The sequence below is a fragment of the Ochotona princeps genome, chromosome 2 (assembly GCF_030435755.1).
Source record: "Ochotona princeps isolate mOchPri1 chromosome 2, mOchPri1.hap1, whole genome shotgun sequence".
Classification (NCBI taxonomy): domain Eukaryota; kingdom Metazoa; phylum Chordata; class Mammalia; order Lagomorpha; family Ochotonidae; genus Ochotona; species Ochotona princeps.
The window spans coordinates 12428710-12455109 of NC_080833.1; the positions used below are offsets into that span (position 1 = coordinate 12428710).

Here is a 26400-nt window from a genome sequence, read left to right on the forward strand (position 1 = left end):
TTCTCTCAGCCCTCACACACACACACACCCTTGAAGGTGGTTCTGTACCTCAGTTTTCAGTGCACATGCGTTCCCACTGTGACTTAGCACACGAGGTCTAGTACGCCATCACCCACATGTGCTGTCCTGCTGCCCTCTGGAAGTTCCAGACTTCAGATTTCTGGACTGGGGTAGCAGCCTGTCCTACACCCCTCTGGGTACCTGCCTCCTGTGATTAAGAGCTCTTTAAAAAGCACGGCCCCTGGCACTCCAGCTCACTCAGCAGGGGCCCAGGTGGGTGTGTGATACCGAGGATCCAAAGTGAGCAAAACACAGTGACTCCAACAGGCAGAACAAGCCGGTGCATGGCTGGGTGAGACGGAAGGCAGCGTGGGAGATGAGGAGCCAGCGGGAGCAGAGCCGGATGAGGGGAACCTCAGTGAAGGGGACAGCACGTACAAGGACCCAGCAGGAGCGCAAACGGGCCTTGCAGCAAGCAAGAGCACACAGAGCAGGGATGAGCCAGCTCCAGAGCTCTGGAACCCAGACGCATTCTCAGGGCTTGCTCCCAGGACACGTCCATGAGTGCATCTGAGACAGGCGCTCTGGCTGCCAAGGGATGGCCACTGCCATACTCGAGGGACTTGGGGTTGGGGAGCAGCAGGCCAGAAAGGGTGTGAAGTACTCCTTAAAGGTGACCTGAGGGGCCAGTGCTGCAGTACAGCAGGTTAAGCTCCACCTGGGACACCAGCGTCCAAGATTGGAGCGTGGGTTTCCATCCTGGCTATTCTGCTTTTGATTCAGCTTCCCGTTAAAGTGCCTGGTCCAAGTGCCCAAGTCCTGTCACCTCGATGGGACACTGGCATGGAGTTCTGCTTACAGGCTTTGGCCTGACCCAGCCCTGGCCGTTACAGCTATTTGGGGAGTGACCCAGTAGGTCAAAGATATCCCCCCACTCCTTGCTTTTGCAAATAAGCCTTTAGGTCTTGGCAGTCCAAGCTGCAGACAAGGGCCTGGCCTGCTTCCCTCCTGCAGTTCCTCCACACCGTGCCCCGTTTAACACCCACAGCATCAACACTCAAGACTCATGGTGAAACCGGCACGGCTTACCACCCTCTCCTGGCTGAAGGACAATACCACCCCCCGCTGTCCTGGACAAACAAGGACAGGCCACACAGCTAAGGGACAGGCACGTGCCTCCCAAAGCCAGTGCTGTGGTCATGGGAAACGGCAAGACCTCAGCCTGCTCTGGTCACCTCACGCAGCCAGCAAGCCTGTCAGGAACACTCCTGTCACCTTCTATCACTGCACTCAACTCAGACCTGCACCCTTGAAGCCTCTCCTGGACGACTTTGTTTAGCGCTTGCAACCATTCTCTCTGAGAACAAGCGAAGTGCTAATTCGCCCACTGCAGGGATGAAGACACCGAGGCCAAGAGCCCAGGCAGCTTCCTCAGGGCCACCAGCTCTGCAATCCTCAAGAGTCCCATGCTTACTGCCCCTCCATGGCCGCCTGCCGACGGGGGCCCACTGAGGTCTCCAGAGGGCTTGTTGGCCCCTTTCCCCTCCAGCTTGGATGGCACAGCTCAGAAAAGCCAGGGGCGAGTCCTTGCCGCAGGGCTGGGGGCCACTGGGTCCATCACCAGTGCATGGCCAGACACTGTGTCAGGGGCTGCAGGTACAGACCAGCAGTGTCCCCTTAGGGTTTCTGTGCTGCCCACACAACCCACCCCAAGTGCTGGAAGGCAACCCCAGGAAGACGCATGGATGTGCAAAGGTCAAGGAATGGGGCAGGACAAAGAGGGCGAGGCAGCATGAAGTCATGCCGCAGTGCCACAGTGCCTCCACTCCCGGCCCGTGCTCAGGAACAGGCGATTCACTTCCAGCCTGGGGAGCAGCTCCCGGGGTGTTATTTTAGCTTCCAGTCAACACTAATTAAGTGTCCCAATACATTCCAGAAAGGGGGAGAGCAAGATTAACTGTAATTAAATCTCTTCTGTACTTGGCTCGGAGTCTCCTCGGAGTGGCCTGCTGTCAGATCCTTGTTCCAAAGCCTCCACCTGACAAACTCCTACCACCACCATCTGTAACTTCAATTCCGCTCTGAGCTTGAAGGCTTCAATTACATAAAAGGCAATGGGCGCACTAGGACCCCAAAGTCGGCAACTCTGCCTCCTAGAACGTGCTCAGCAATCATCTGCAATGCAGGGACTCCATCCACTCCAGGGGCCAGGGTGGGAAGCTCCCCGCCAAGGCACACCCCCTGCTGCACCGCATGGCCTCCTGGAGGCAGGCTCTGGGAGCCTGGACAGACGGGGTCTCTAATGAGCCCTAATTGTGAGCTCCACAGGCCCAGGAAGGCAGCGGCAGATGTGGCAAAGGCACAACCACAACTGTCTGATTAATGAATAAAATGCATCTGGTGCGGCAGGGACCCATGACCCTCGGAGGGAGAGGCTGAGCTGGGGACTCCTTCACCTGGCCTCTGCCACCTGGGGCAGCGCAGCTGCCGGGGGAGGGGTGGCCTGGCCACGGGCCACGTGCTCATTACCATGGATGAGTCCATCTCCATCAGCACGTCATCTTTAACGGGAAGGCCACAAGACGCCCTCCACAGCGGGGAGGGGAAAGCTACGCTCAGTGCAGACCGAGCCACTCCTGTAGGCACCGACGACGGTGAAGACGTCAGCGATCGGAGGCAGCTGTCGCGGGGACCTGTGGTGACAAGCAGACAGCCATCCCTGGAGCAGCTGGGGCTCCTTACTCGTCTCTGCTCAGACAGGGCCCACCCCGTGGAAGCGCCTTGAGTTTGCTCCTTGCGCAGTGGACTCAAGGTAAGCTTCACAATGTGGTCTGAATCAGCTAAAGACAGAATCCAGCAAACAGCTGGCACACAGTAACTACCTCTTAGGAACCCAATGTGAGGCTGACGTGACCCCAGGGGCCCCACAGACAGCTGACGCAAGCCAGGTACCAGTCTAGCACTGTGACTCGGGTCACATGGCCAAGGCCAAGGTGTGCTGCAGACAAGAGCCCTCAAGCATCTTGCACCGCAACCCCCAAGGAGGCCTCAAACTGACTGGTCAGTCTGGAAATATGGAGCCAGGAATCCGCAACCCTCAACTCCCGAGGACACTAACACCAGCAGGTTAACAGAGTGAGGGGACATGAAATAGTTTCCCAGGAAATGGACATAACAAACTGGCAGGCAGCTTCAAGCCTAGGTCCCCTGGTAGGCAGCACCTCACAATTGTGTGTCCCAAGGGTCTAAAACAGGCATCATGAGTTAGGGGACTCTCAGGAAACACCCAGAGAGGGATGGAGCCGTGGGCCCACTCAACAGCTGACGGATCCGCCCAGGGGCTGGCCGTGCAGGAAGGAAGGAGATACAGGAGCAGAGAACCAGCAGCTCGACTACTATGAGGGTCAAGTGCTGGGACTGTGGACAGCAGAAGGGCATTCCCAGGCAGAGGGGTGGCCTGCCCCAGGTGGGATTCAGTCCTGGGACCAGGAGCCGCCAAGGCCCAGGAAACCCGAGGAGGCCCCTGCCTGCCTGCCCCACGCTGCTCTGCTGTCCATGTGTGTGTTGCCCAGGGCAGGGGATGCAGCCACACTACCTGAGAAAACAGACACCTCTTTTGCCAGCCAAGGGGGGCTTGGAACACAGGGGCATCAACAGAAGGGTATCCGTGGCGATGCCCCGGCAGTTGTGGGCCACAGAACTCAACTCCAAGAGAGACCAGCCACATCCTACAGAGAGGATCCTGAGGCCAGAGGGTGTCAGGTCAGGCAGGGGCACACCCAAAGCCACACAGGTCTGCTTGCTCCCTGGCAGATCCGCTACGTCCCCACCTCCCATGCACCATGCTTCCTTCTCCCCACTGAAGGAACGCACGTGTTTTGATGCAGTTCGTTATTTGCAAAAAGTTCAAGAAAAGCTGTGCTTCTACTGAATGATTGTGAAAAGACCCCGCAAACATCACACACAGGGCCACTGCCAACAGGGCCCAGACTCCTGGCCAGCTGATATGCATGCTAGGAGCTTCCTGGGAGCCCAAGTGCCCACCATGAACATGAGTCGGGACAGGCTGGGCTAAAGAGGAATGGTCCCTTCAGCTCTGTGTAGTGTCAGGACCTCTCAGAACCCCCAATGAGCCAACAGGCAGGGCAAAGCGCCTCTTGGTGCCACGTCTCTCCCGGCCACTCCTTGCCTTCGTCCAAGAGACTCCCTACCGAGCGGCAGCAGCGGGAAGAAGGCAAGTCACGGCCCAGATAGCAGCAGGGCCCACCTGCTGAGCCCGCGGAAGGGCTGTCCGAGGAGGGGGTCCATCTCGGCCTGACCCGCATTTTTCTGGCTCCTGTCAGTCTGACACACTGACGCTGTCCCCACAGCGAGTCACCTGTCCACGCAGCTGGCTCTGTTTCCACAGACTATGCCCACTCCTACTATGCCCCATCAGGGCAGCACTCCCACAGTGAAGTTGCCTGGGGCACAAGCATGGCTCCACCATTCTACTTATGAGCTGCTCAAGTCCCCTCCTGCCCCCAGCAGCCATGTGGGAGGTGTCTGATGACTTGCAGAGGCTGTGTTCTTTACCAGAGGGCACAGACTAGTTCCAGAGTATGACCTTGGCCTTCAATTTGACCCTGTGAACTTGGCTTGCAGTCAGCCAAAACCCGCAATCCCGCCATCAGCTTCAACACCTTGTACAGTCCTGACCATATTGTTTTCTCTGGCGTCTTCGGGCTTCACAGCTAACTCTTTAGTCCCTTGGAGATATGGCTGGCCTCTACTGCACAGCTCATCAGCCTCCCACAGAAATGAAGGTCACTGGCCACAGTTTAAGTTCTCCCCAGGCCTCAGCCCTTCAGTCCAGAGCACACCAGCTGTCATCCACGGCCTCCTTGCCCCTGGAGGGCGTGTCCCTCTGCTTATCTTGTCTAACTGGGCGCATGTGGCGCCAGCGGCTGCTATGGGACATGTGACTCGGTCACTCAGACCAGCACCCGGCACCGCCTGCAGCCTCACACCTGCTGCAGGTAGTCTCAGAGAGGCTGCGTGAGGCACTGCTCAGAACAGCACCTTGCCTTGACCACATGCAACACGCAACACAGTGGGCCCAACAGCGCTGTGTGGCCTGAGCAGGATCTGCCTCTGGATGCCCACAACCCCTACCCCGGCCACTGATCTGGGCAGCACAGTCATAGCTCTTCCTGCCCTCAGGAGGGAGCCTGGGTAGGAGGAAGTCCTTTTATCTGCAGAATCGTAGTGCCTGTCCTCCCCCAGCCTCATCACAAGTCCCCTGACAGTCGGGCAGGACCATCACAGACTCTGTGCCACCTTCCAGGGAGAAGCAAGTGGGCACAGAGCCAACAGACACACAGGGTGCAAAGCCAACCCACCATGGCCTCCCCCGAGGAAGCCCCACCCAGAGCACGCCAGCACCTTCCACAGTGGTGCGCATCAGATGTCAACCAAACCCTCAGAAAATAACTCAGTCCCCAGCGTGACACCCACCGCAGGGCTCATCAGCTGGACGACGGCCCAGGCCCAGGCCTTGGGATCCAGTTCAAGGATCCCTATGTGGGCCGAGGCTTGCCCACAGTCCTCCCGGGGTGCAACACTGGGCGTGACTCATCGGACACATCCAACAGACGCTGCCGAATTCCTCAACTTTCCACCTAAACTGAGATCCCCTTTAGAAAACAGAACCACAGTCTGAGGCAAGGAAGATACTCTGGGTCTGCAGGCGCTAAGAAGCAAGCACACAGCAGCGGGTGTCTGACCCCTGTGCGGGGGCGGCCTTGGGCCTGTGTCTAGCAGGCCTTCACACCTGGGGACAAAACTGAGGCTGCCAGTACCAGGAAGGCTGCTTCACACACCCCAGCCGCTCTGCTAAGACTCCAGCTCCTTACAAGCACTAATGAGCTCTCAAATATGCTGTCAATCTTAATTTCCTTGTCACCAGCGTGTGTGAGCAGTGTCCCCAGGCAGTTCCCTGGGAACAAGGCTTGGGGTCCTCTGGGACCCGGGATCCCTGGAGCCTCCCTCGGTGAGAGCATCCATGCATCCCAGCCCCCCACGTCACAGCTTGTTCCCCACAGATAAGCTGCTTGCCTGGCCCAGGGCAGGCCTGCCATGAGCGCTTCCAAACACAGGTGCCGCTGTGGCTGGCAGGTGGTACACCATGCCCAGCTGGTCCCTTCTGTTTCTGGAGGCAATCTCAGCCACTAAGAGGAGGAACACACTGACACCAAGAGTGTTCAACTCGTTAACACCCTGCTAAAGCATCGCCACGTCTCCACCACCTCAACCCTCGGGCCTGGCCAGGATGGCCTGGCAGCCATGCCAGCTCAAAGCCTTCCCATCGCTGCAGCAGAGTCTGGGGACATCCCAGAGCTGGGACTTTAGGGGATTACCAGAAAGGAGAAAAAGAAAGCGTTTTAAAATGAGGTGACCAATGTTTGCAAGCAGACTTTCTTGCCTGGTCGTACAGATTCACAGCTATTTTTGGTGTGCTCTTATAAAGGCGAAGGACCAGCGGCCTGCTGGGTGTCAACCTGCAACAGGAGGTGCCTTGCTAGGCTCAGGGCACAGAATGCAGCCCAGGCGAGAAGGGCCGACTCTCGCTGCCAGCATGCGAGGCACAGCCATACAAGGACAGAGGTTAGGAAGCCACGGCAGCACCTTCTCATCACGCGGCTCTGGGGCCCACGCGGGGGTGTGGGTATTTTTGAAACAGCTTACCAGCGGATTTCAGCTGACTTCATTCTCACACAGTGGGATCAGGAGGCATTCAAGGGAGGTTCTGGCCATCTGCATAGGAAGGTCACTGCCTGCCAATCAGAGCGTGCACTCCAAAGCAGAGGCAGCCAAAGTGCTGAGGCCGGAGAAGCTGATGTGGCAGGAGGATCGGGGCTGCCTCAGCCCGGCCGCCCAGCACCTACCACGCTGCCCTTCATGCAGCCCTGTAACCGGACCACCAACACCAATTCATTTCCCTACTGCTGCCTGGCTTCCCCTTCCAAGTAAGGCTGCCCCCCTGGGAGAATGCTGGTACGTCCTAACATTTTTGCAGTCTCAACCCTGGAGCCTTCTCTGGACGACCAGGACCAGGACGGCATTTCCCCAGGTCCCCGTTTCGGGTAGGTGAACCTGGGGAAATGCCTGCAATTTGCACGGAGCAGTGCAGCTGGCGCTCTGAAAACACCGCCTGATCCCCGATTACACCAAACAAAGGCCCTGCATGCTTAGCTTTTGGAGAGACTCGTAACACTGTGAATTTTCTGAAATTACAGCTCTGGGAAGGAACTCAAACTGCACGTGAACTTCAGAACCACAACGGCATACTCAGCGCAGATCAAGTCCTTCAGGACAAAGCAATTCTGCAAATTCAGTTAAAAAACGCAAACCTCTCGCTCCTAAGGTGAACAGCAGGCAGCCAGCAGCAAGGACTTTCGGGGTCACTCAGGACCCAGGACAAAGACTGTCCACCACTCCATGCACAGGCATTGCACGGGCAAGGACTGCCCAGACAGCGCCTGCGCAAACCGCAGCCTTTGCAGAAGGCGTGATCCGTCAGCTCTCCGCTGCTGGGAAGCCCTGTTCCTTTGCTGTTCTGACATTCCTCAGGCTCCAATCAGGCAGGTTCTGAGAACACTCATTCCTCAGCCTACTCTGGGTGATGGGATCTGCTGTGGCCTCCAGCCTGTGGACCCCAAGGCTGCCTTCCCCACCACCCAAGAAAGGAAGGGGGAATCGGTGTCCCCTGAAGCTACAAAGGAATGGCCAAGCTCTGAGGAGGGAATTTCCTTTAATGTTTGTGGTTTTCAGAATCTGTGAACCTAAGGGCATTCTCCACAGCGACAGCTCAAGTAGCTGGTTCTCCCACCCACCTGGGAGATGTGGCTCCTGGAGTCGGCCTGGCCCAGGCCCAGGCATGGCAGGTACTGGGAGTGGGAGCACCCAATGGGAGCACGCTCCCTCATGCATTCTCTCTCTCTCTGCCCTCCAAATGGGGAAACAACAAATAACCCACTTCAGCTCTGGGCATTCAACAGATGCTAGCTATCGTCAGCCTCCCCCAGTCTTGACCTGGCACCAGCCCTGTCCAGCACCCACTGGAGAAGACAGCTAAAACTGCAAGGCAGTACACTCTTGACAGCCATTGTGGAATGTCACCAGGACACTAGCCCCTGGTGACAGACACTACGCAGCATTTTAATTGGTGCCCATGCCCCAACCTGCCAACCGACCCTTTGGTCCTCTCCCTCACATACCATCAGTGCTGCCCAGTGCTCCTGAGCAGGCCTGTCCCTAAGGAGAGGCAGCACCGGACTGGCTAAGAACAAAATGCCCGGCCACATCAGGAGTCAACAGGGAAAGCCTGGTTGTTGCCCTTCATTGCCACAATGGGTTAGCAGTAACAGAACTGGCAGTGTGAGTCTCAACTTGGCCAGACACATGTTCCTGCTAAGTTTATGAGAAAAAGCAGCCCTGCATCAGGCCCAGTAAAGGGCTGGGTCAGACCAGTGAGGCAGCTTCTACCCACATCTTCTGCATGGGGCTGCAGCAGACTGCTGGCCCAGCAAAGACACCCAGCTCCCTCCAGACGGCGCGCTGCAGGTGGCCGCCTCCTGCCTACCTGGCACAAGGCTGCTTGAATTCTGGACATGTATCTTCTCTGGCTATTGTCTTTTAAATATAAGGAAAATGAATAAGCAAAATCAAAAATAAAAGCCAGTTATTGCTTGTTCAGCCCTTCCACATGGGGCCATGGAAGTCCCCTCAGAGTGAGCGCGCACACTGCATGGGCCAGGGACGCTCACCCAGTGTTGGCAAGGCCAAAGCTGACAAGCAGCACAATGGCCACCTGCTGCGTGTCTGTCCTCCTCTTCCTGTGCCCAAGTTCCAGCTTGTAGCACTGCAGACATGGTGGCCTGGGATCCACTTGAGAACCCCATCCGGGCTTTATTAATGTGGGTGGTTCTAAACAGAGACCACCATGTGAAATCCACCTCAGCTGGGAGAAACTGTGGGGCCCTGCAAGGCTGGGTTCCTAGGTTCTGAACTCTGAACAGGAAAAAAGCCCCAGGCATAACTGGTTGGGGTGCCGGGGCGGGGGGTGTAACGGGTAAGGAAGAGGAGCAAGCTGAAGGCACGCACCAGGTCGATGAGGTCGCTGAGGTTCTTCTCAATCTGTTGCGGAGGCAGGCGCCTCATTAGGTCCAAGGCACAGTCCAGCTGCTGGTCACTCTGTACAGGGACAAAGAAAGGTATCTAAGTCATCTGTGATAACACGACACCACAACCCCTTGGCAGAGCAGTGTCCCGCTGCTGTCTGCCCGAGGTATCCCTGCAAAGGGCCCTCGGCCAGGCCTCGTCTATACACCACAAACCGCCTTGGCAGAGCAGTGTCCCACCTGCTGTTTGCCCGAGGTGTCCCTGCAAAGGGCCCTCGGCCATGCCTCGCCTGTACACCACAAACCGCCTTGGCAGAGCAGTGTCCCACTGCTGTCTGCCCGCGGTGTCCCTGCAAAGGGCCCTCGGCCAGGCCTCGCACACAGAAGATGCACACAGGCAGTGAAAAGTACTTCATTTGTGTGAACGAAGCTTGACTGCCGTCCGTCCCCAGGCCCAGTGCACACTCGACTAAGACGGGAGCCATGCCACGATCGAGAGCTCCCTGCAGCAGGCAAGGCAGATGCCACATACAGTAAGCAGCATCACCACTGCCATGGGGACAGGAAGGGTCACAATGACGCCAGCTTATAGAGCTACAAAGCAAGCGCTTCATGACCCTGTCCTCATTTAACATCAATGCCACAAGGTTACCCTATGGTAAGAGGAGGCAGAGATGGTGGGAAGGAACAAGTGAGGCGGGCGTGCCGTGCAGTGGCCTGCGCACAGGAACTGCAGGGTGCGCTGGCGGACAGGGATGAACAAGAGACACACTCATGACCAGCCAGCAGGGCTCATTAGAGCGCCATGAGCTGGTTTCTGTCCGGGACCTGCTCTGTTCAGACCCACTTCAGGATCTTCACCATTCTCCACATGCTCAAGAGTGTCTCCAGACATCCAAGGGCCGCCACACGTGCCTACTGGGCAGCAGCCTCTGGGCATCACGACCTGGTCTCCAGGCCTCTCCCCGCCGCAGGCCGTGGGCAAGGATCCCTTCATGGTCAGCAGATACTGATACCTGGAGTAGGCTCACTTTCAGATATTAACATGACATGTTCAGCAATAAGAAAAAAAAAAAGTTTTGTTCTGTGCTCAAGATGGTTACCAATGACAATTTATTCTGGGACACATGAAGAAAAAAAAAACACACACACACCAGAAACCCTATCACTTGTTTGCTTAATGAAACATCCCAGCAGCCTTGAATTCCCAGCTGCGCCATGCACTTCCACTTTTGCGGGCACCGTCGGCCAAGGCCACTGCGACACGGCCCAGCCCCTCTGGCTGCGGAGGCAGTACAACCCCGCGTCACTGTGGGTAGAACATGGAGATAAGAACTCAGACACCCCTTCAACCCCTGTACTACCATCTTGTACCTCAGGCAACTTTTCCTCAGGAAACTTTTGCTCTTTAACATGGGGCAGTAGTGACCACACAGTTGTTAGAATTTCAATAACACCTGCGACATGTGTAATAAATACTGCGTTTAATGAATAGGGTAGTGTAAATATACAGAGAGGTCTCAGAGATTCAGAAATATTTCAAAATTTAAAGAATACTTTATTAGCTTCTCCTGAGTCAACTCTGACCTCTCTTGTTGCCTAAAACCAGAGTTAGATATTCAGATTTCCCAAACAGCCAAGTACTCTCTCAGGTGTGCAAACATAAAAAAAACCTTAAAGGAATCGAGTCAAACCTGTTAAAGGGCCTAAGCTGGCGCTCTCAATGGAGGCTGATTTGTTCCAACACGGATAGAGACTTTGTGGTTGTCCCACCAGGGGAAGCTGCAGGACGCCCCACAAGGCAGGGTGCCTCGCCCAACAAGCAGTCACCTGGTCACAGTTGTTCAGTCAATAAGGCCTCCTTCCTGAATAGGTACAGCTCTAACTCAGACACCACCCGCGACTCGTGGGCTTTGGACAACACCCTAACTAGCTAACCAAGAATTTCCCTTGGCTCTGAAAAGCAAACCCTGACAACTGGTCAGCCTAACTAATTAGAGACTAATCCTGAGTGTCCAAGGGCTCCAGGAGGATTCATCAGAAACAGAGTGGCGATAACCAGGACAGACAAGGCAAGCCTGGCCAGTGGAGATCCACGCGGAAGGGTGCTGCTGTAACCTTCCCGGGCCTGGGCCCACCCAGCCTCACGGGTGCCAGTGGGAGAAGGGTGTCCTCCCAGGAGGTCCCCCTCCGCCTGACATATGCAGCTGGCAGCACTGTCCCCAGCCCACAACGATCTACCTCATATTTTACATAATCCCAATTAATCCTAATTGGAAATGTTTCACAACAGATTTCTAAGGCTAAGGATGTTTAACTATCACAAAATGAGGAAATGGCTCAATGCTTCCCCTAAGTGAAGCAACACGGGAGAGCTTAGTGACAGCTTGTAAAAAGTTAAAATTAGAGTTACTGGAGCCATTGGGCTTGGGAGCTATCCCAAACCCTAAGGGGTCTGCACAGGAACAACACGGGAGAATAAAAAACATGTGGGTGACTTACAGCTGTGGCAATAACATGCACGACCCTAAAAACGGGGAAGGGGTTTTATTCAGGATGCCACTGCTTTCACAAAGCTCACAAAGAACTCTAACAGGCAGAACACGCCTTGAACTAACACACTAACACAGCAAGACTGCGGACAAACATCTAGAGCAGAGTTGGAAAGCGGAGCCACCAGTGGAAGCTAGAAGAAGGCATCTGTCTGTCCAGGCCTCCTGTGGACTTGCAGGTTCAAGGGGCCGTGCCAAGACAGGAAGGAATGCAAGGAGGATGGGGAGTCCAGGACCCCAGGGGGTACTTCACCGCTGGATATCTATGGAGTGTGGCCCATTAGCACACCCCCAGGACCTGGGGCAAGATCACCCAGAGGCTCCGCCAGATACGCCATGCCTTCCTGCAGGTGCAGAGGCAACCGTGATCTGCCCCTCAAGGATCCAGCCCTCCTGCAGGCCAACAACAATGGCGCAGCAGCAACCCATGCTACACATGGGCCAGGCCTCAACCTGGCCTTGAACACCACCCAACATGGCCGCAGAGGCATGGGCTGTGTACAAGGCCATGAGCTGCGTACAGCAAGGCCATGGGGCTGCGTACAAGGCTGCAGGGGTGCGGGGACAGCCCTCACCAGCACTTCCTACAACAGATACAGATACTATCCTGGGACTGCTTGCCCTCACCGACTTCGTCAATGGCTTCCCAGCTATTTTGTTTTAAAGAGTTACTGATCTTAAAAGTAGAATTATAAAGAGAAAGAGAGGCTTGTCTATCCTATGACTCACTTTCCAAACGGCCAAGGAGCCAGGGCTGAGGGCTGGGCTACAGCCAGGTCTCCCGCGTGGGTGTGGGAGGCCAAGTGCATGACCCATCGTTGGTTACTTTCCCGGATGCATTAGCAGGGAGCTGGACTAGAAGTGGAGCAGCCAGGACTCAAACCAGCACCCGTGTGGGACGCTGGCATCCTGAATGGTGGCTCAATCGCGACATCACTATGAAGGACCCCAAAGTCTCACTTTCTATCAGTTTCCAACATCAGATAAAAAGGCTCAAAATTGCTTAAATCACTCTGTAAGAAGCGAAATCACCACTACCATGAAAACAAATTTTCAGAATGAAACACACTAGAGGGCAAAGTCAACTTCAGGAAGGACACACGTCAAAATATTTGTGGAGAACGGAATTCAAAGACAACTCCTATTTTGACACAATAACCTCGAAATCTATGCATAAAGAAGTCTTAAAACATTCGTGGAAAACACACTAAAGACTACAGGAGGGATTGGGCCTGGCACAGTAGCGTAGCAACTTAAGTCCTTGCCTTGTATGTGCTGGGGTCCCATAAGGCCGCTGGTTATAATCCCGGTAGCCCCTCTTCCCATCCAGCTCCCTGCTTGTGGCTTGGGAAAACAGTCGAGGACGGCCCAAAGCCTTGGAACCCTGCACCTGTGTGGGAAACCCAGAAGAGGCTCCTGGCTCCTGGCTTTGGATCAGCTCAGCTCTAGCCATTGCAGCCATTTGGGGAGTAAATCAGCAGACGGAAAATCTTCCTGTCTCTCCTCCTATCTATCTGACTTTCCAATAAAAAAATAAAAATAACTCCTTATAAAGAAAGACTACAGGGATTTCAAAATTATTTTTGCACCATAAAAAAACCTATCTTTGGATTCCATTTTTGCATGCACTAGTCTCTGGGGAAGGATGTCAACAGGAGATGGCCCGACCCACGCTAAGCTCCAAGCACAGTACAGCAGGCCACACTGGCCACAGGGGCAAGGAAGCCACCAAGGGGGCCCAGGCTGTCATCGGCTGAGGAGGGGGCGCGCGCCCACCCTGAGCAGCCCTTGAGAGGCCTGCCCAACAGCAGGTGCAGGACACAGGAGGAGAAGGGAAGATGAGAACACATGGCACGGCCCATGGGTGAGTGAGGAGAAGGAAACGTGGAGCCTGGCCCAGGCGGTGGTCTCATGGAGAAGGGTTTCCAATGGAGCTAGACTGCACCCTAAACTCTGGGGTAACCCCTGGCTACAAGCCTCACAGAGCCCAGTGATTTCACAAGTAAGGCTTCTGGGCCACGTTCTCTGGCCCTGCCAACCTCAAAGCACACTTTTCCTTGAGGACTCAGGGGCCGCTCTAGACTTTCCACGAAGGCACGGGAGGTGGTGGCTCTTCCACTGGCCAGCTCCTCTCGCAATACCACCACTGATTCCTCCCAGGGGGCATCTGTGCCCCTACCCTTGGAACATCTGTGACAGCTTTAACCAGAGCACAGCAGCACTGGGCTCCCTGACTTCGAGGCCACTCCGAGAGACAGGGCAGCTTCACCCTTCCCACGGGAACACTGGAGTCCCGGTGGCTGACTAGAAGCCTAGGCCCTGCAGAGCCTGAGCCGCCCAGGGCCCTCAGGTCCCACTGGTGTGTCCTGCGTCCACTGTGACCCACGTCAGAACTGTCTGTGCATGCGGCTCATGAATAGTCCGTGCTGGGGGCGGGGCCTGCCAGCAACTCACCACCCTCAGCTCACCCGGGGAACACGGCACATTTTGGATTAATAACACGCTTGTTCCCCAGCTGGCGGCCCTCAGGGAGGGCACAGTGCTGACCGCAGGTAAGGAGATCCTCAGAGAGCCAATTTCTTGGAATCCTACTGGATAGCTAGTTCCCTAAAACGTATGGCAAGTGCCACGCTTTAACACATAGCAACTGAGCCCAAGTCAAGGCTACCAGCAGGACCACTTCTCACTGGCCAAGGCCTCATATGGGCACCCGTGCCTGGAAGCAAACCTTGCACTTGCTTTGTATTTATGGCTATTCTTCTCTGAAAGGCAACGAGATAGAGAGCTACCACCAGCCAGTTCACTCCCTAGGCGCCTGCAATGGCGACTACCAGGGCTTGGTCAAGGCCAGGATCCGGAGCTCAACCAAGGTCTTCCAGGAATGCAGTTACCCGAGCCTTCCCCACTGCCTCCCAGGGTCTACAGGACACTGAAGCAAAGGCTCAAACCCCGATCCTCTGAGGTGGGATGCTGGCAACTTAGCCCCTGGGCCAGAACCAGCTGCTGCCGGCTCTGTTACGCCACCTGCTCTTCAGTCAGGCTGTACACTTTCTCATCTGGGACCCTTCTCATCTGCTCTGGGGTGCTAACTACAAACCCAAGCTAATGTGAAACAGAACTGAAAGGCATAACTCCCAGGTCTATAACCATGTTTCTCACCGTCCAGAGCTGGCCCTGCGTGCAGATCTGTGTATTGATTGGTGTGTATGCACAGATTTTTTGGTACTAGTCTTAAAGAACTCCGACACTCTAAAGGGCACAGATGTGACATGAAAATTGTGCTGCTGCTGATGGAAATTCCCACTTTCCCCACCATATCCTGTGGAACCATGCGAGTCCACGTGTCCTTGGTGACACTGGGTGCCCTGCAGGATGGCTGAGCGGGAAGCACCGCCCCCTCCCAGGCAGACAGCCCTGCAACTCTGGCCAGGACTTTTACATAACATTCGCTGGGTGCTCGAGGGCCCGTCCTCCCTGATTTTCCCTCACTTGACACAGGTTTTCCGTTGAGGCTGCCAGGAGGCTCTAGAAAGGTGGGCGGAGTGTTATTTCAGCTTCCAAGTCATTAAGCACCAACAAAGGCAGGCAGACTGGAACACACTCACCCACAGGCTCCCCCGCTCCAAGGCCGCCCTGCCTGGGACCCCAGGCTTCCCTATTGCCCAGCAAGAGGGAAGGGCAGAAGGCAGGGAGGGCTGCCCAATCCACATTCACTCCATAGGGCCTTCCTCCTACGACTCCCCGCACTCAACACCTCCTCCTCCAGGCTGCTCTTGGCAGCCCCTAACCTGGTCCCCAGCCTGCATGCCACCAAGGTCACTCCATCCCCGAAGCTGCTCCCCGCCTAGTGCTGCTCCCAGACCCATGCCTCAGCCCCAGGAGAGTGCCCAAACCACCCTGACACCCTACCCAGCCAGAGGTACGTCCAAAGGCCTCTCCCTGAGTGTATTTGCTCCGAGGAAAGCTTAGCAACCTGCCCCCTCACAGCCTACATGTCACACTCAGACAGCCAATAGTTGATTTTTCCCTGACACAGTCCCTCAGGAAGCGAAATATCCGACATGAGTCACAGCAGAGACTTGGCGCCATGCGCTCGCTGCAGTTTCTGGTGACATCCCAGATCTTTACTGCGCAGCGCTGCTAGCGGGCTCGGGGCGCACCTCGTGCCTAGGCAGCCCTGAGTCCAAGGGAGCAGGGCACACAGCAAGGCAGAGACGCCCTTTCGTCCGGTCCCAACATCCACTTGCCTGCACACAGAGGCGCTGACCCCTGCCTGAAAGCAAACAGTGTTGTTCTTAATACACACATGAGGGAACTTCAAAACGTGCAAAGTGAGCTTATTTTGGTACAGGCAAAAGTTTAAACTCATGCCTATGAGCATTTTTATTTTCGATAATGGTAACTGCACAAATCTGTGGGGTTCAAATGAACACTGTACCCATCATACGGGGCACAATGGCACAGCTAGGACATGGTCACCTGCACAGCAAAGATGCAGGGCAGGGCCTCAGCCGACAACAAAGAGTACGTACCCGCTCAGTGGCCCTCGGCCAGGCTGCCCATGCCCTGCTCTTGGCTGTGCCCTGGGCCAGCTGGGTGAGCTGCAGCATGTCCTCTCAGGCGCGTCCCCAGCGGCTTTGCAGAACCAGAGGAGCGCTATACAAAGGTGAGCTTGGTGACTGTCTGACATGAGGAAGGCAGCAGCCTTGGCCTCCCCAGACTAGTAAGTCTGAACACAAACTTACTGAATGATCAAACCCCGATCAGTGCTTTCCTCCCATGTGCTCACGGCTGAGCCGTATGGGACATTTCAAGAACACAGCGGGGATTACCAAATACTCTTAGGAGTGAAAGTCTCTACTGTTGGAACTGACCATTCTAACAAGTACGATCAGTATTGTTTAAAGACTTTCTAGGTAGATTTATTTTCCACTTTTTTATTAGTGACAAATACCAAGACTCTGCAAGGGAAGGGGAAGGAAAGAGCTGTGTCCTAGCCAGGATGGCGGGGAGTTATTGTGGCTCCTGGATTTGGAGGTTCATAGTCCAAGACTGGGTGCCCCATCGGCTCAGCATGGGATGAGGGCAGCGGATGGCGGAATGGTCAGGGGGGTGTCGCATGGCAGCCAGCAGGCAAAGAAAGCGGCAGGGCCTAGGAGGCCTGCAGATCCAGCCCCTACCCTCCAGGGCACACCCCCAGCCACCCACAGACCACCTGCCAGAACACACCCCTTGTCAATTCCAGCAGTCACGACTTCGGAACTTGGTGGTGCATGAGTCCGGCGCTAACTTATCTTCACACTGAAGCAAGGGCTGCCGCCAGGGCTGCAGGAGGCGTGTGAGCCGAGGTCAGGGAAGGCTAAGGTACACACCGCAGGGCACTGAGCAGCACACACACCTGACTGCCACGCCTTAGTACTCCACAGGGAGCGCTAACCCGAAGTAAAAATTCATTTCCATGGACCAACATCGTGCTGCAGTTTGAATCCACTTCCAATCCAGCTCCCCATTAAGGCACCAGGGAAAGCAGCAGCAGATGCCTCCAAATGCTTGGCCCCTACAACTCATATGATACCACAATGGAGTTCCAGGCTCCTGACTTCAGCCTGGCCCAGCCTCGGCCATGGAAGTCATTCAGAGAGTGAATCAATCTCTCTCTCTCCTGCCCCTCAACTGTACCTTTCAAATAAGAAAACATAAATAAATCTATAAAAGCAGCAGTTAAACACCCTCACAAAGTCACTGGCTGAAATGCTTTATACGATAACACCTCAAGCAAGCACTAGCGTTAGTCTCAGGTGTGGAAACCGAGACACAGGGCACCACACAGCCTCTGTGAGCCCCAAGCCACTTCTCCATGCAGCCCAGCAGGTGGGTCCAGCTGGTTCTATGAGCCACTGCCACATCTACCTCTGTTTGCAACCTTACAGCACCCAGGGGACGTCAGGCACCACCAGGTCCTGGCTGGGTCACCTGTGGCAAGCACCGTGCCGGTCCTGAGCCTCGGGCTTCCTCAGAAGAGCACGTTTTTCCTGGGTTATCTTATGCACTGAGTGCAGCTAATCTCTGTGAAGTATTCAGCACCCAGCACCAGGTGGCCAGCATCCCATGAACCAAGCCAGAGGGGGAAAGGTACACGGGTAATCTTGCACTTCCAAGTGGAGGCCTCTCCAGCTTTCAGCTGAGTTTGGAAAACAGCACTGGACTCCAGAAACCCACTCTGAGTGCCAGGACAACCTTGGGGCCTGAGCACATCTCAGCATCTTCCTCTTGGAAATGCGAGACGAACCCTAGAAAGGTTCTTTATGGTAATTTCCCTGAATTTCCCCACTCCATGCTGTGAAAAACAATGTTTCCCATCCACAGGATCCACTAACCGTGGTTTTCCTTAGTCTGGTAAGGCACCTTAAGCTGCTGCAGCCTTCCAGCAAGGCCGAGGCATGCGTGGGAGCCAGTGCCTGGAAGGGGCAGGGGCAGAGCACCGCCCCCAGTGCCTTCTGGATGGTCCTCACCCCAGCCACAGGAGGGAAATTGTGTCCAAGTCACACACAGCCCATGGTCAGGCCCCGGAGTCCCACTTTCCTGAGTAAGTGCTGGAGTGGGGTGTTTAAGGAAAACACACCGAGCATCCACTGCTTCCTGCCTCCTGGTCAAGTAACTGTGGGGTCAGCCAGCTAGGGAGACAGTGCGCCTCCTGCACCGCTGGAGATCTGAGAGGCACAAAAGACCTCCACCACCGGGAAGACCACCAGAAACCCAACGCTGTGGCAGCCAGGCCCACAGGCAGCACCCCCACCCCACCTCTCAGGACTCCAAAGCTGACACCACAGCTCCTTGTATCCTCATCAACCCAGGGAAACTGCCCAAGTGTTTCCCAGTGACCATAGCAAGGCGGCCTTAAAAGGCACCAACGGGAGGAGACAGCTTTGCCCTCTTTGCTAGCCTTTGTCTTCCATTTTCCTGTACAGCCATCCAGTAACCACCTCAGCTAACAGAGGCTCCGGGATGGCTCAGCATAGCCCAGGGGCTGTCTTGCCAGGCTCCTTCCTTCAAGGCCAAAGGAGGAAACCAACATACTTTCCCTTCTGACTCCAGGTCTCCTGTAGGACAATGGTGTTTGGACACCCTTCCAGCAGCGGCCCAGACAGGGGCTCAGAGTACCAAGCACTGTCTTCACCGTAGCTGCCTCCCACTTCAAGCAGGGGCCGCACCCTGTCGGGAGGTCACGTGGGGATCATGGGAACGCAGACAGCAACAGGCGCTGCAGCCACGCCAGCTGGCCTCACTGCTCCAGGGGGAGCTGGAAGGCAAAGGGAGGCCAAGGATCTGACTGGGAGGTGGGGAGAGCGAAAGGGCAGATGGTGTTTGTTATCTCCAAACAGAACTGATCCAGTCTACACTCGCAGAATGTGCCACCCAGCATGCTTCAATCACGTCTCAGCGCACCGGGGGGGAAGCCGGGCTGCTGGTCTACACCTGCAAAGCGAGCTGCTGCACAGCAGTGTGGGGAACACAGGCTTCAGTGAGAAAATTCAATTAGCAAACAAGGTCAGGAAACCCAGACACGCCAAGCGAAGAGATTTTCCCAGGCATCTCGGGCCAAGTAGCACATCAGGGCACCCAGCACAGGGGCCCCAGGTTTCCCACAGTCCCAAGTTCAGAGAGGCCCTGGTCCTGCTCAGCTTGAATGTGCAGCTGGTTTCCAATCCCAGAGACTTTGCGAGGCCCTTGGTGAGTGAGCCAGCACCCACATCAGGCTCTCCGCCAGGGCACAGTGCAAAGGTGGGAGAATGGGGGCCACACCACTCCCACCCCAGTCACTGGCCCTGCCTGCACTGCCTTCGCCGCCATCGAGGATCGGGTACTCCCTTTCAGCTCTCCTCCTTCCTCCGAACTCATCCTCCTGGGAGAATTGAATCCAGAGCATGGGAGCAGGGCAGGAATCCGTTTCCAATCAATGATGGAAACCAGATTCACCCATTAACTGGTGCTCATTCTTGCATGCTGTGGAAGTCACTGAGCTCCACCCAGGATCGCAGAAGCTCAGGAGGGACACGGCACAGTAGCACGTCCCAGAGAGGAGACCCCTGGCAGAGAAGGCTCCTGCCCAGCAACTGAGCCATCCACGAGACAGGAAACTTTTCTTGGAAGGTGTTCTGGAAAATCCCACGATGGGAAGAAGGTGAGGTGAAGCCCCAAACAGCCCCTTTCCAGAGTGTTCTGCACCTAGAGGAACAGTTTTAAACCCTCCAAGACCACCACCAGTTCCCTCCTGGGCGACCCGCCACTCATAACTGTGTTCCCATGAGTACAGAAGGCGTCAGCTAGCAAATTCTCAGACAACTTCGGAGCTGTAGTGGCCCTGTAGTCTGCTGTCCCCCCCAGCCACTGCCAAGCACATGGGCCTTGCAGCCTAAGTCTCACGGGGTGAGGGGTGGCCAGGAAGGCCATGGCCCAGCGCAGCCTACTTCTACGCAGCATCTCCTACGCCACCTGCCAATTCTGCCCACCAAAAGCCTTTCTGTCTTCCGGAGCAATCTCCAAGATGTGCCCATCTTTCACCAGAGGCCACGGCCATGGCCCCAACAGCTGAAGAAAGCGAGTCACAGCTGCATAGCATTCCTGGTTCTGCCCAGAAGCAGCTACCTCCACGCCCTCCAGGTACACACTAAGCACCTCATTCAAGGAGCCACACCTCACCTCTGGCAGCCCCAGCCCTCAGAAGTACTTCTGTGGTTTTGTGGCATGTTTTTAGGGGACACAGAAGGGCCAAAGTCTTATACCCAACATTTCTGCAACTTTTCCAGCCATCACCCAGCATCCTCAGGCTGGGACCAGAGCTCAGACAGGTAGGGGTAGCTGATTTCCCACTTTCCCCAAAGCTGAGGTCAACATGCATGCACTACTAACAAGTCCAATAAGTTGCCCAGAAAGAACCTGGGGTGCAATGGTTCAGGAAACCCTTGGCTGAGAGCGCCCAGTCCTGAGCACGTATCAGCAACAGATGCTGCAGGGAGGAAGGAGGAACGGCCTGCTGCTGCCACCGTATGCTCCAGAAAGCAGCCCTCAGGCTCACACAGCACGGTGCTGCGCTTCAGTTCAGCCCAGGGACAATGGCACTGAACTGCACCACCCCCTCCCGCAGGCCCCAGGCCCACACCAAGGCTGGCTCACTGCAGATGCAGGAGCATGGGGTTCGTGCACCCAAGTCCATGCAGGAGGAGACTTTGCAGACATCCCGGCTGAGGCCCCCAGGGTAGCAGGAGTGCTCACAACTCTATCAACAACAGTGATGACATCCAAGGTCCCACTGAGAGAGAAGACTGAAAGGTGATGATAGGCAGGGTGGAACACCGCACAGAAGCGAATCCCCAGCAGTGACACCGGGGCGCAGTTCCTGCCTGGGCAAGTCAGCATCCAAGTCCTGAAGAGTCAGGACGCTTGGCACACTGGTGGCCTGAGGACTTCAGTGGGGGTTCAGGGAGTGTGGGGTGTACCTGAGAACACCCTGTCTCATCGGGGCCTCAGCTTTGCCTCCCAGCCCAGCACAGGGAAGGTTCCCGTTGTGCCAGTGGAGAGGGAGTTATTCCATGTCCTTCACTGAGCACTTGCCATGCATACAGAACAGGCCATGTCACCCAGTGCGACTCCAACACACTCGGAACTTTCCATCCCAGACCCGCTTCACCCTGAACAGTGGCTCAGGGGCAACCTCAGTGGGGTCCCCAGAGAAGAAGGCAGGAAATAGCAGCAGTAAGTATCCACGGGGTCTCCAAAATCAGGGGAGTAGAGGGGCTAGGCACCTGCCCACAGCCCACCAGCTTCCTGTTGATACCCTGGGAGGTGGCAGGAACTGGGAAACCTGAGCTGAGCTTTAGCTCCAGGTGCATTGTGGGCATTCGGGGAGTGAGCCAGCAGATGGGGGAGGGCTCACGCTCTCCCTTCTCAACGAAAATACGTGTTTAAAACAAAACATCAGCAACAACAAAAACAACAGTGGGTTGTTTCCAGTAGCAGAATGATAGGGGCCTTGATTATCTTTGAATCTCGTTTATGATTTCCAGTTAGGGTACGCCTGCATTCTTTTCTTTTTTTTAGTCATTGATTACATTGTATTATGTGATACAGTTTCGCTGGAACTGGGAATCACCCCACCCCTTCCCCCGCCCTCCCCCCATGTGGAATATTCCATCTTGTTGCATATCCACTGATCAAGTACAGTTGAGATTCCCTCTTTGCAAGCTTAAACTAAACATAGATTTTCTTTATCATAAACAAAGGTTAAACAATTTCTCAACTAACAATTTTCACAAAGACAAAGACCAGCCCTCATTACTGTCATTTAGACTTCCGTGTAATGTTAGAAGAATTCTACTCTCACGATGGAGACCCAAACTGCTCATTAAAATTAAACCAGATGATCTGATTCAAAGAACGCAGGCTGGGGGGTGGAGGGGTGGAGTGGGCGAGTCGTGCAGGGAGACAGCTGGGCAATAGACAAATGGGAGCTCATTACATGTATGCTCGACATTTTCCACAACCAAAAAGTTTGAAATTTAAAATCAGGCAGTATTCCTTGCACCAAGTGCCAGCTGCTACCTGGGCCGCGCTCTGCAGGCCCCAGGCCTGAATGAGCAGCATTCACTGGACGTGAGGTAACAATCGCCCACCTGCGCTCAGCATGGGGCAGGCCCTCCAAGGGAGGGACCAAAGGATGCTAAAGGCAGCTGTGTAGCCAGGACCAGGAAGACTGACAAAGGGTGCTAAGAGAGCACTGCCTGGGATACCTGCCGCTCTTACTGGGGTGTCCGTGGCCAAGGCCTTGTTCTGTCTCCACTTTTGGCTTCCTGCTGATGTGCTCCTGGAAAGCAGTAGGTGATAACAGTCCAAGAGGCTGGGTCCCTGCCCCCAACACAGCAGGCATGGGCTGCGTCCTCCAGTTTCTGGCTGCAGCCTAGCCAGGCCGCAGCTACCGCGGGCATTGGAGGAGTGAAGCAATGGATGGGGCACCTGTCTGCCTTTCACACAAATAAACGAATGAATGCTTGACACCGCCAAGCCCCTCCCCCTGGAAGGTTTTCCTTCTCTGGTTTCCCACAGTCATACCCCAGGTACTCTCAGCTGATTTGCTTTTAGGAAACCTCTGCCACTGTGGCTCCAGGCCAGCTACCATGTGGTGCTGGTGACATCTCTCCCATGAGCAGAGCAGACCCGTGTATGCCAGGCAGACACTCAGGTCTCCGCTGTTTGCTCCTGGCCCATCAGCAGCCAGCAGGGCAGGTGATGAGCACTGGTATCTGTCATACTCTGCCCTCCCAAAACCTCTCAACAATGACATCCTTCCCCATAAGCATGTTCTGGGGCCAGCATAGTTCTGGACCCACATGGCAGACCCAGAGTTCCTAGCTCCTGGCTTCAGCCTGGGCCAACCCTGGCCAACTGCGGCCATTCAGGGAGTGAACCAGCAGACGGAAGATTTATTCTCCCCCACCCTCTGTGTAACTCTATTTTTCAAATAAATAAAAATAAGCTCTTTTTTAAAGTCTATGTTTCACAGTGGTATGAGGCTCACAGCAGAACCACACCAATGACACCTCTACTACAACCCATGCTTCAAGGAGACACAAGGCTTCCAGCTAAGCTTCTGGTCCACAGTTACCCTGGAAACGTCAGGAGCCACAACAAACACAGCACCCTGGAGGTGGCACCAAGTGGCCACAACAACAGGGTGAGCATCAGACAGGACACCCCTCCTCAGGGAAGCAGGGAACCTCTGGGGAATTACAGAAGTGATGGCCACCGCCCTCCCTCCCCGGCCAGAGAAATGCACACATACTGGAGGTGTGAAACACCCACGACAGGCCCAGGTGTGACACTAGCCCCAGCCCCTCCCCTGCGGTTCACACATTCACAGGGTGGGTCCCCACGCAGGCTGTGTGCAACACCTGTGCTCCCGGCCTCACAGCCCCACCCCACACCCAGCTCTCCCAACCTTGGCTGGAATCTGATCAGAAACCTCCTGGCCAGTCCTCTCCTAACAACTAAAATATTTCGTCAGTGCGCTCCTACCAGCTCCTGCTTGGCTGGGTCCTCCAGCTCCCTTCCCTGACTCTCCCCCTAGTCTCCCTTAAAAGACCCACTTGGGTCTTTTTGAGACCCAATCCTGGGGCCAAAATCAGTTGTTTCAAGGAGTAGGTGAAATTCAGAGAAGGTACCTAGAAAGTGATTTTGTAAAACTGCCAAACTGGAAGGAAAAACATCTCTGACCTGAGAATTATGAAGAAACATGAAGAAAACATACATGTCAACATTACTTCTATGGCAAAAAGGAAAACCACCTTAGCATGCCACATATTTGAGTTATAGTATAATGGCAGATGAAGCAGATCACACAATTAACAGACAGCATGCGATGGTGCTCCACTGGGGTGGAGGGGATGTCTGTGATACAAGGACAAAGAGAACCACCTTTAAAAGCTGAAAGCTCAGGCTTACCACCTGCTGGGACGGAGGGACTGATTTTGCTTAAGAGCCCAAGGCCAGCCCAGCTCTGTTCCTACTAACCCTGGAAGGCAGCAGTGTTGGCTGCAGTATCCCACTTCACAGACCTGGGGCTCCTGGCTTCCTCCTGAGCCAGCCCTGGCTCTCGTGCGCCTCGAGGGCGTGACCCGCACACGCAAGACCTTGTTCTCTTACTCACTCTGTTGTTCTGCTTCTCATATAAAAGTTAAAAATAAATTTTAAAATAAAATAAAAAATCTATTTGGAAAGGATTAAAAAGAAGCCAATAAAAATCAAACTGCCTTTACCTGTGAGGAGGAATTCTGAGTCACATTTTATATTTATAATTATTTTTATTTTTGATGATTTTTGCATAGTTAATTTCGGTGATAAGGGACAAGGGCTACAGGAAGATGGATGAGATCACCATTTCCACACTCTTTTTTACCTTCCTGTATCTGGGGGAGATAAGGAGAAAAGCCACACCCAGCCCCCCAAACGCCTCTGTACCCTGGGATGGAGGCCAGCCACCTGACACCACGCCAGGGCCGCGATGTGGAACATGCTCTGAGGGTCCTGCTCAAAAGGTTTCAATAGTTGTACGGTTCTGAATTGCTGCCGATCTCACCAATCCAAGCACTACAAAATCTCTCCAGCATCCACTGGCTGACACAGTCCACCTTAACGTCTCCACTTGCCCAGACTTTCACTGCCAACACTTGTCTGGGGTAGTTGATCAATTGTTCTGTCCTCCGTCCTTTGTTGTGGTACCAGGTGTCCTCTGCAGGCCCCAATGTACTGCCATATCCTCCACGTGAACCTGGTTATGCCGTCCACTGCTCTAAGCCACCAAGGATCTCCAGCTCTGACTCACGCACTCCACGGTCAAACTATGGAACCTGCAGTTCTTTCCACAGTTGGGGTTGTGAGTCCAGCAATTCAGTTGGGGGGAATCCCCAAAGAAATTTTATCTGAGGCAATCCCAGACCTGACTCTTTGTGTGTGCTTGCCAGTACAGGATCCGCACAGTCCGTCGTCCCAATGAACTTATGCACATGCTGGTGATTGCAACTGCTGGGTGAGTTCCGTCTCCAGCCCTGTCTTCTACACAAACCGAAGGGTGTTGCTTCCCAGCCTGATCTGCCCAGCACATACTCGGCCCTCACATAAACCAGTGGGAGCTGCAGCCTAGTTGGAGTGACCCACAATAATCCCCACCAGGCACACCCCCGTCCTCGTTTCCATGCTTGCCAGTATGTACAACAGACCGGTTCTGTCTGACCCACATCCCATTCAGCTCTTATACATGTCAATGGGCACTGAAGCCTTGTTCAACCCAACCAGCCCCACTATCCAGCCCATATATGTGCTGGCCAGTGCCACTCTCTGTCTAGCCATGCCTGGCCCAGTCCTGGTTCTCAAGCTCACCAGTCAGAGTGGCAACCCAAGAGTGAGGTGCCCACTGTTTCCTCACTGGGCCCACTCCCACTCCCAGATCTTGCACTCTCCAGGTGCACTCTACAGTTTAGCTGACAGAATTTGCCCCCCACCCCGGGTCAGCATCTACTGTTAGTAACTTTTAACGCTTTTACTTTTTTGCATTTTCCCTAAGTAAAACATGTATTTTCTCTTTTCTTCTGATTATAAACTTAGCACCTGGCTAAAACTTTAGGCATCACAGAAAATCAACTTGCTCCTAGGACCCCACCCTCCCCACTCCCCTGGGTAAGAGCCAACAGCACCCTGGCTCTATCCCCTCCCACAGATTCCCAGCAGGCATGACTTTTAGAATCAAACACTTCCTTTAAAAAAAAAAAAAAACCCTGCAGGATTCCACACACAAACTAGCTAGACAGGTCAGCGGCAGGCTGGGCATGGCTGGGCATATGGGTGGCACTGAGGAGTAACCGGGGCACTGCGCCCCTCTGGGAGTAACAGGGGCAAGGAGACAGAAATCATAGCTCAGTACGCTGCTGAGCACACGCACGCACACACAGACTGCAAACACACACACACACACACACACACCAGGGAACCTGTCTGTTCTCCGGAGCCCATGGCAGGGGTGCAGAGGAAGTGAAGGCCTCCTGTTGAACACCTGGACAAACAGCCCTGGAGGAGGCGGCTCACCAGGTAGTGCCGGGGAGGTCAGCTCCCCCTCCAGGCGCTGGAAGGGCTGCTGCGGC

General features: G+C 54.9%; 1 protein-coding gene across 5 annotated transcripts in view; it reads right to left on the reverse strand.

The window, feature by feature from the left end:
- The window catches only part of CAPZB (capping actin protein of muscle Z-line subunit beta), a 98073-nt gene that overhangs the window by 37337 nt on the left and 34336 nt on the right, over positions 1–26400 (reverse strand). For 4 of the 5 annotated variants that reach the window (XM_004592305.4, XM_004592306.4, XM_058676066.1 and 1 more), the window contains exon 2: positions 9145–9234. In XM_004592305.4, coding sequence (XP_004592362.1) covers positions 9145–9234 — 90 coding nt within the window. Of the gene's footprint in view, positions 1–2529; positions 2677–9144; positions 9235–26400 lie in introns of those variants that run through there. The other variant, XM_058676062.1, reaches the window with a different exon arrangement.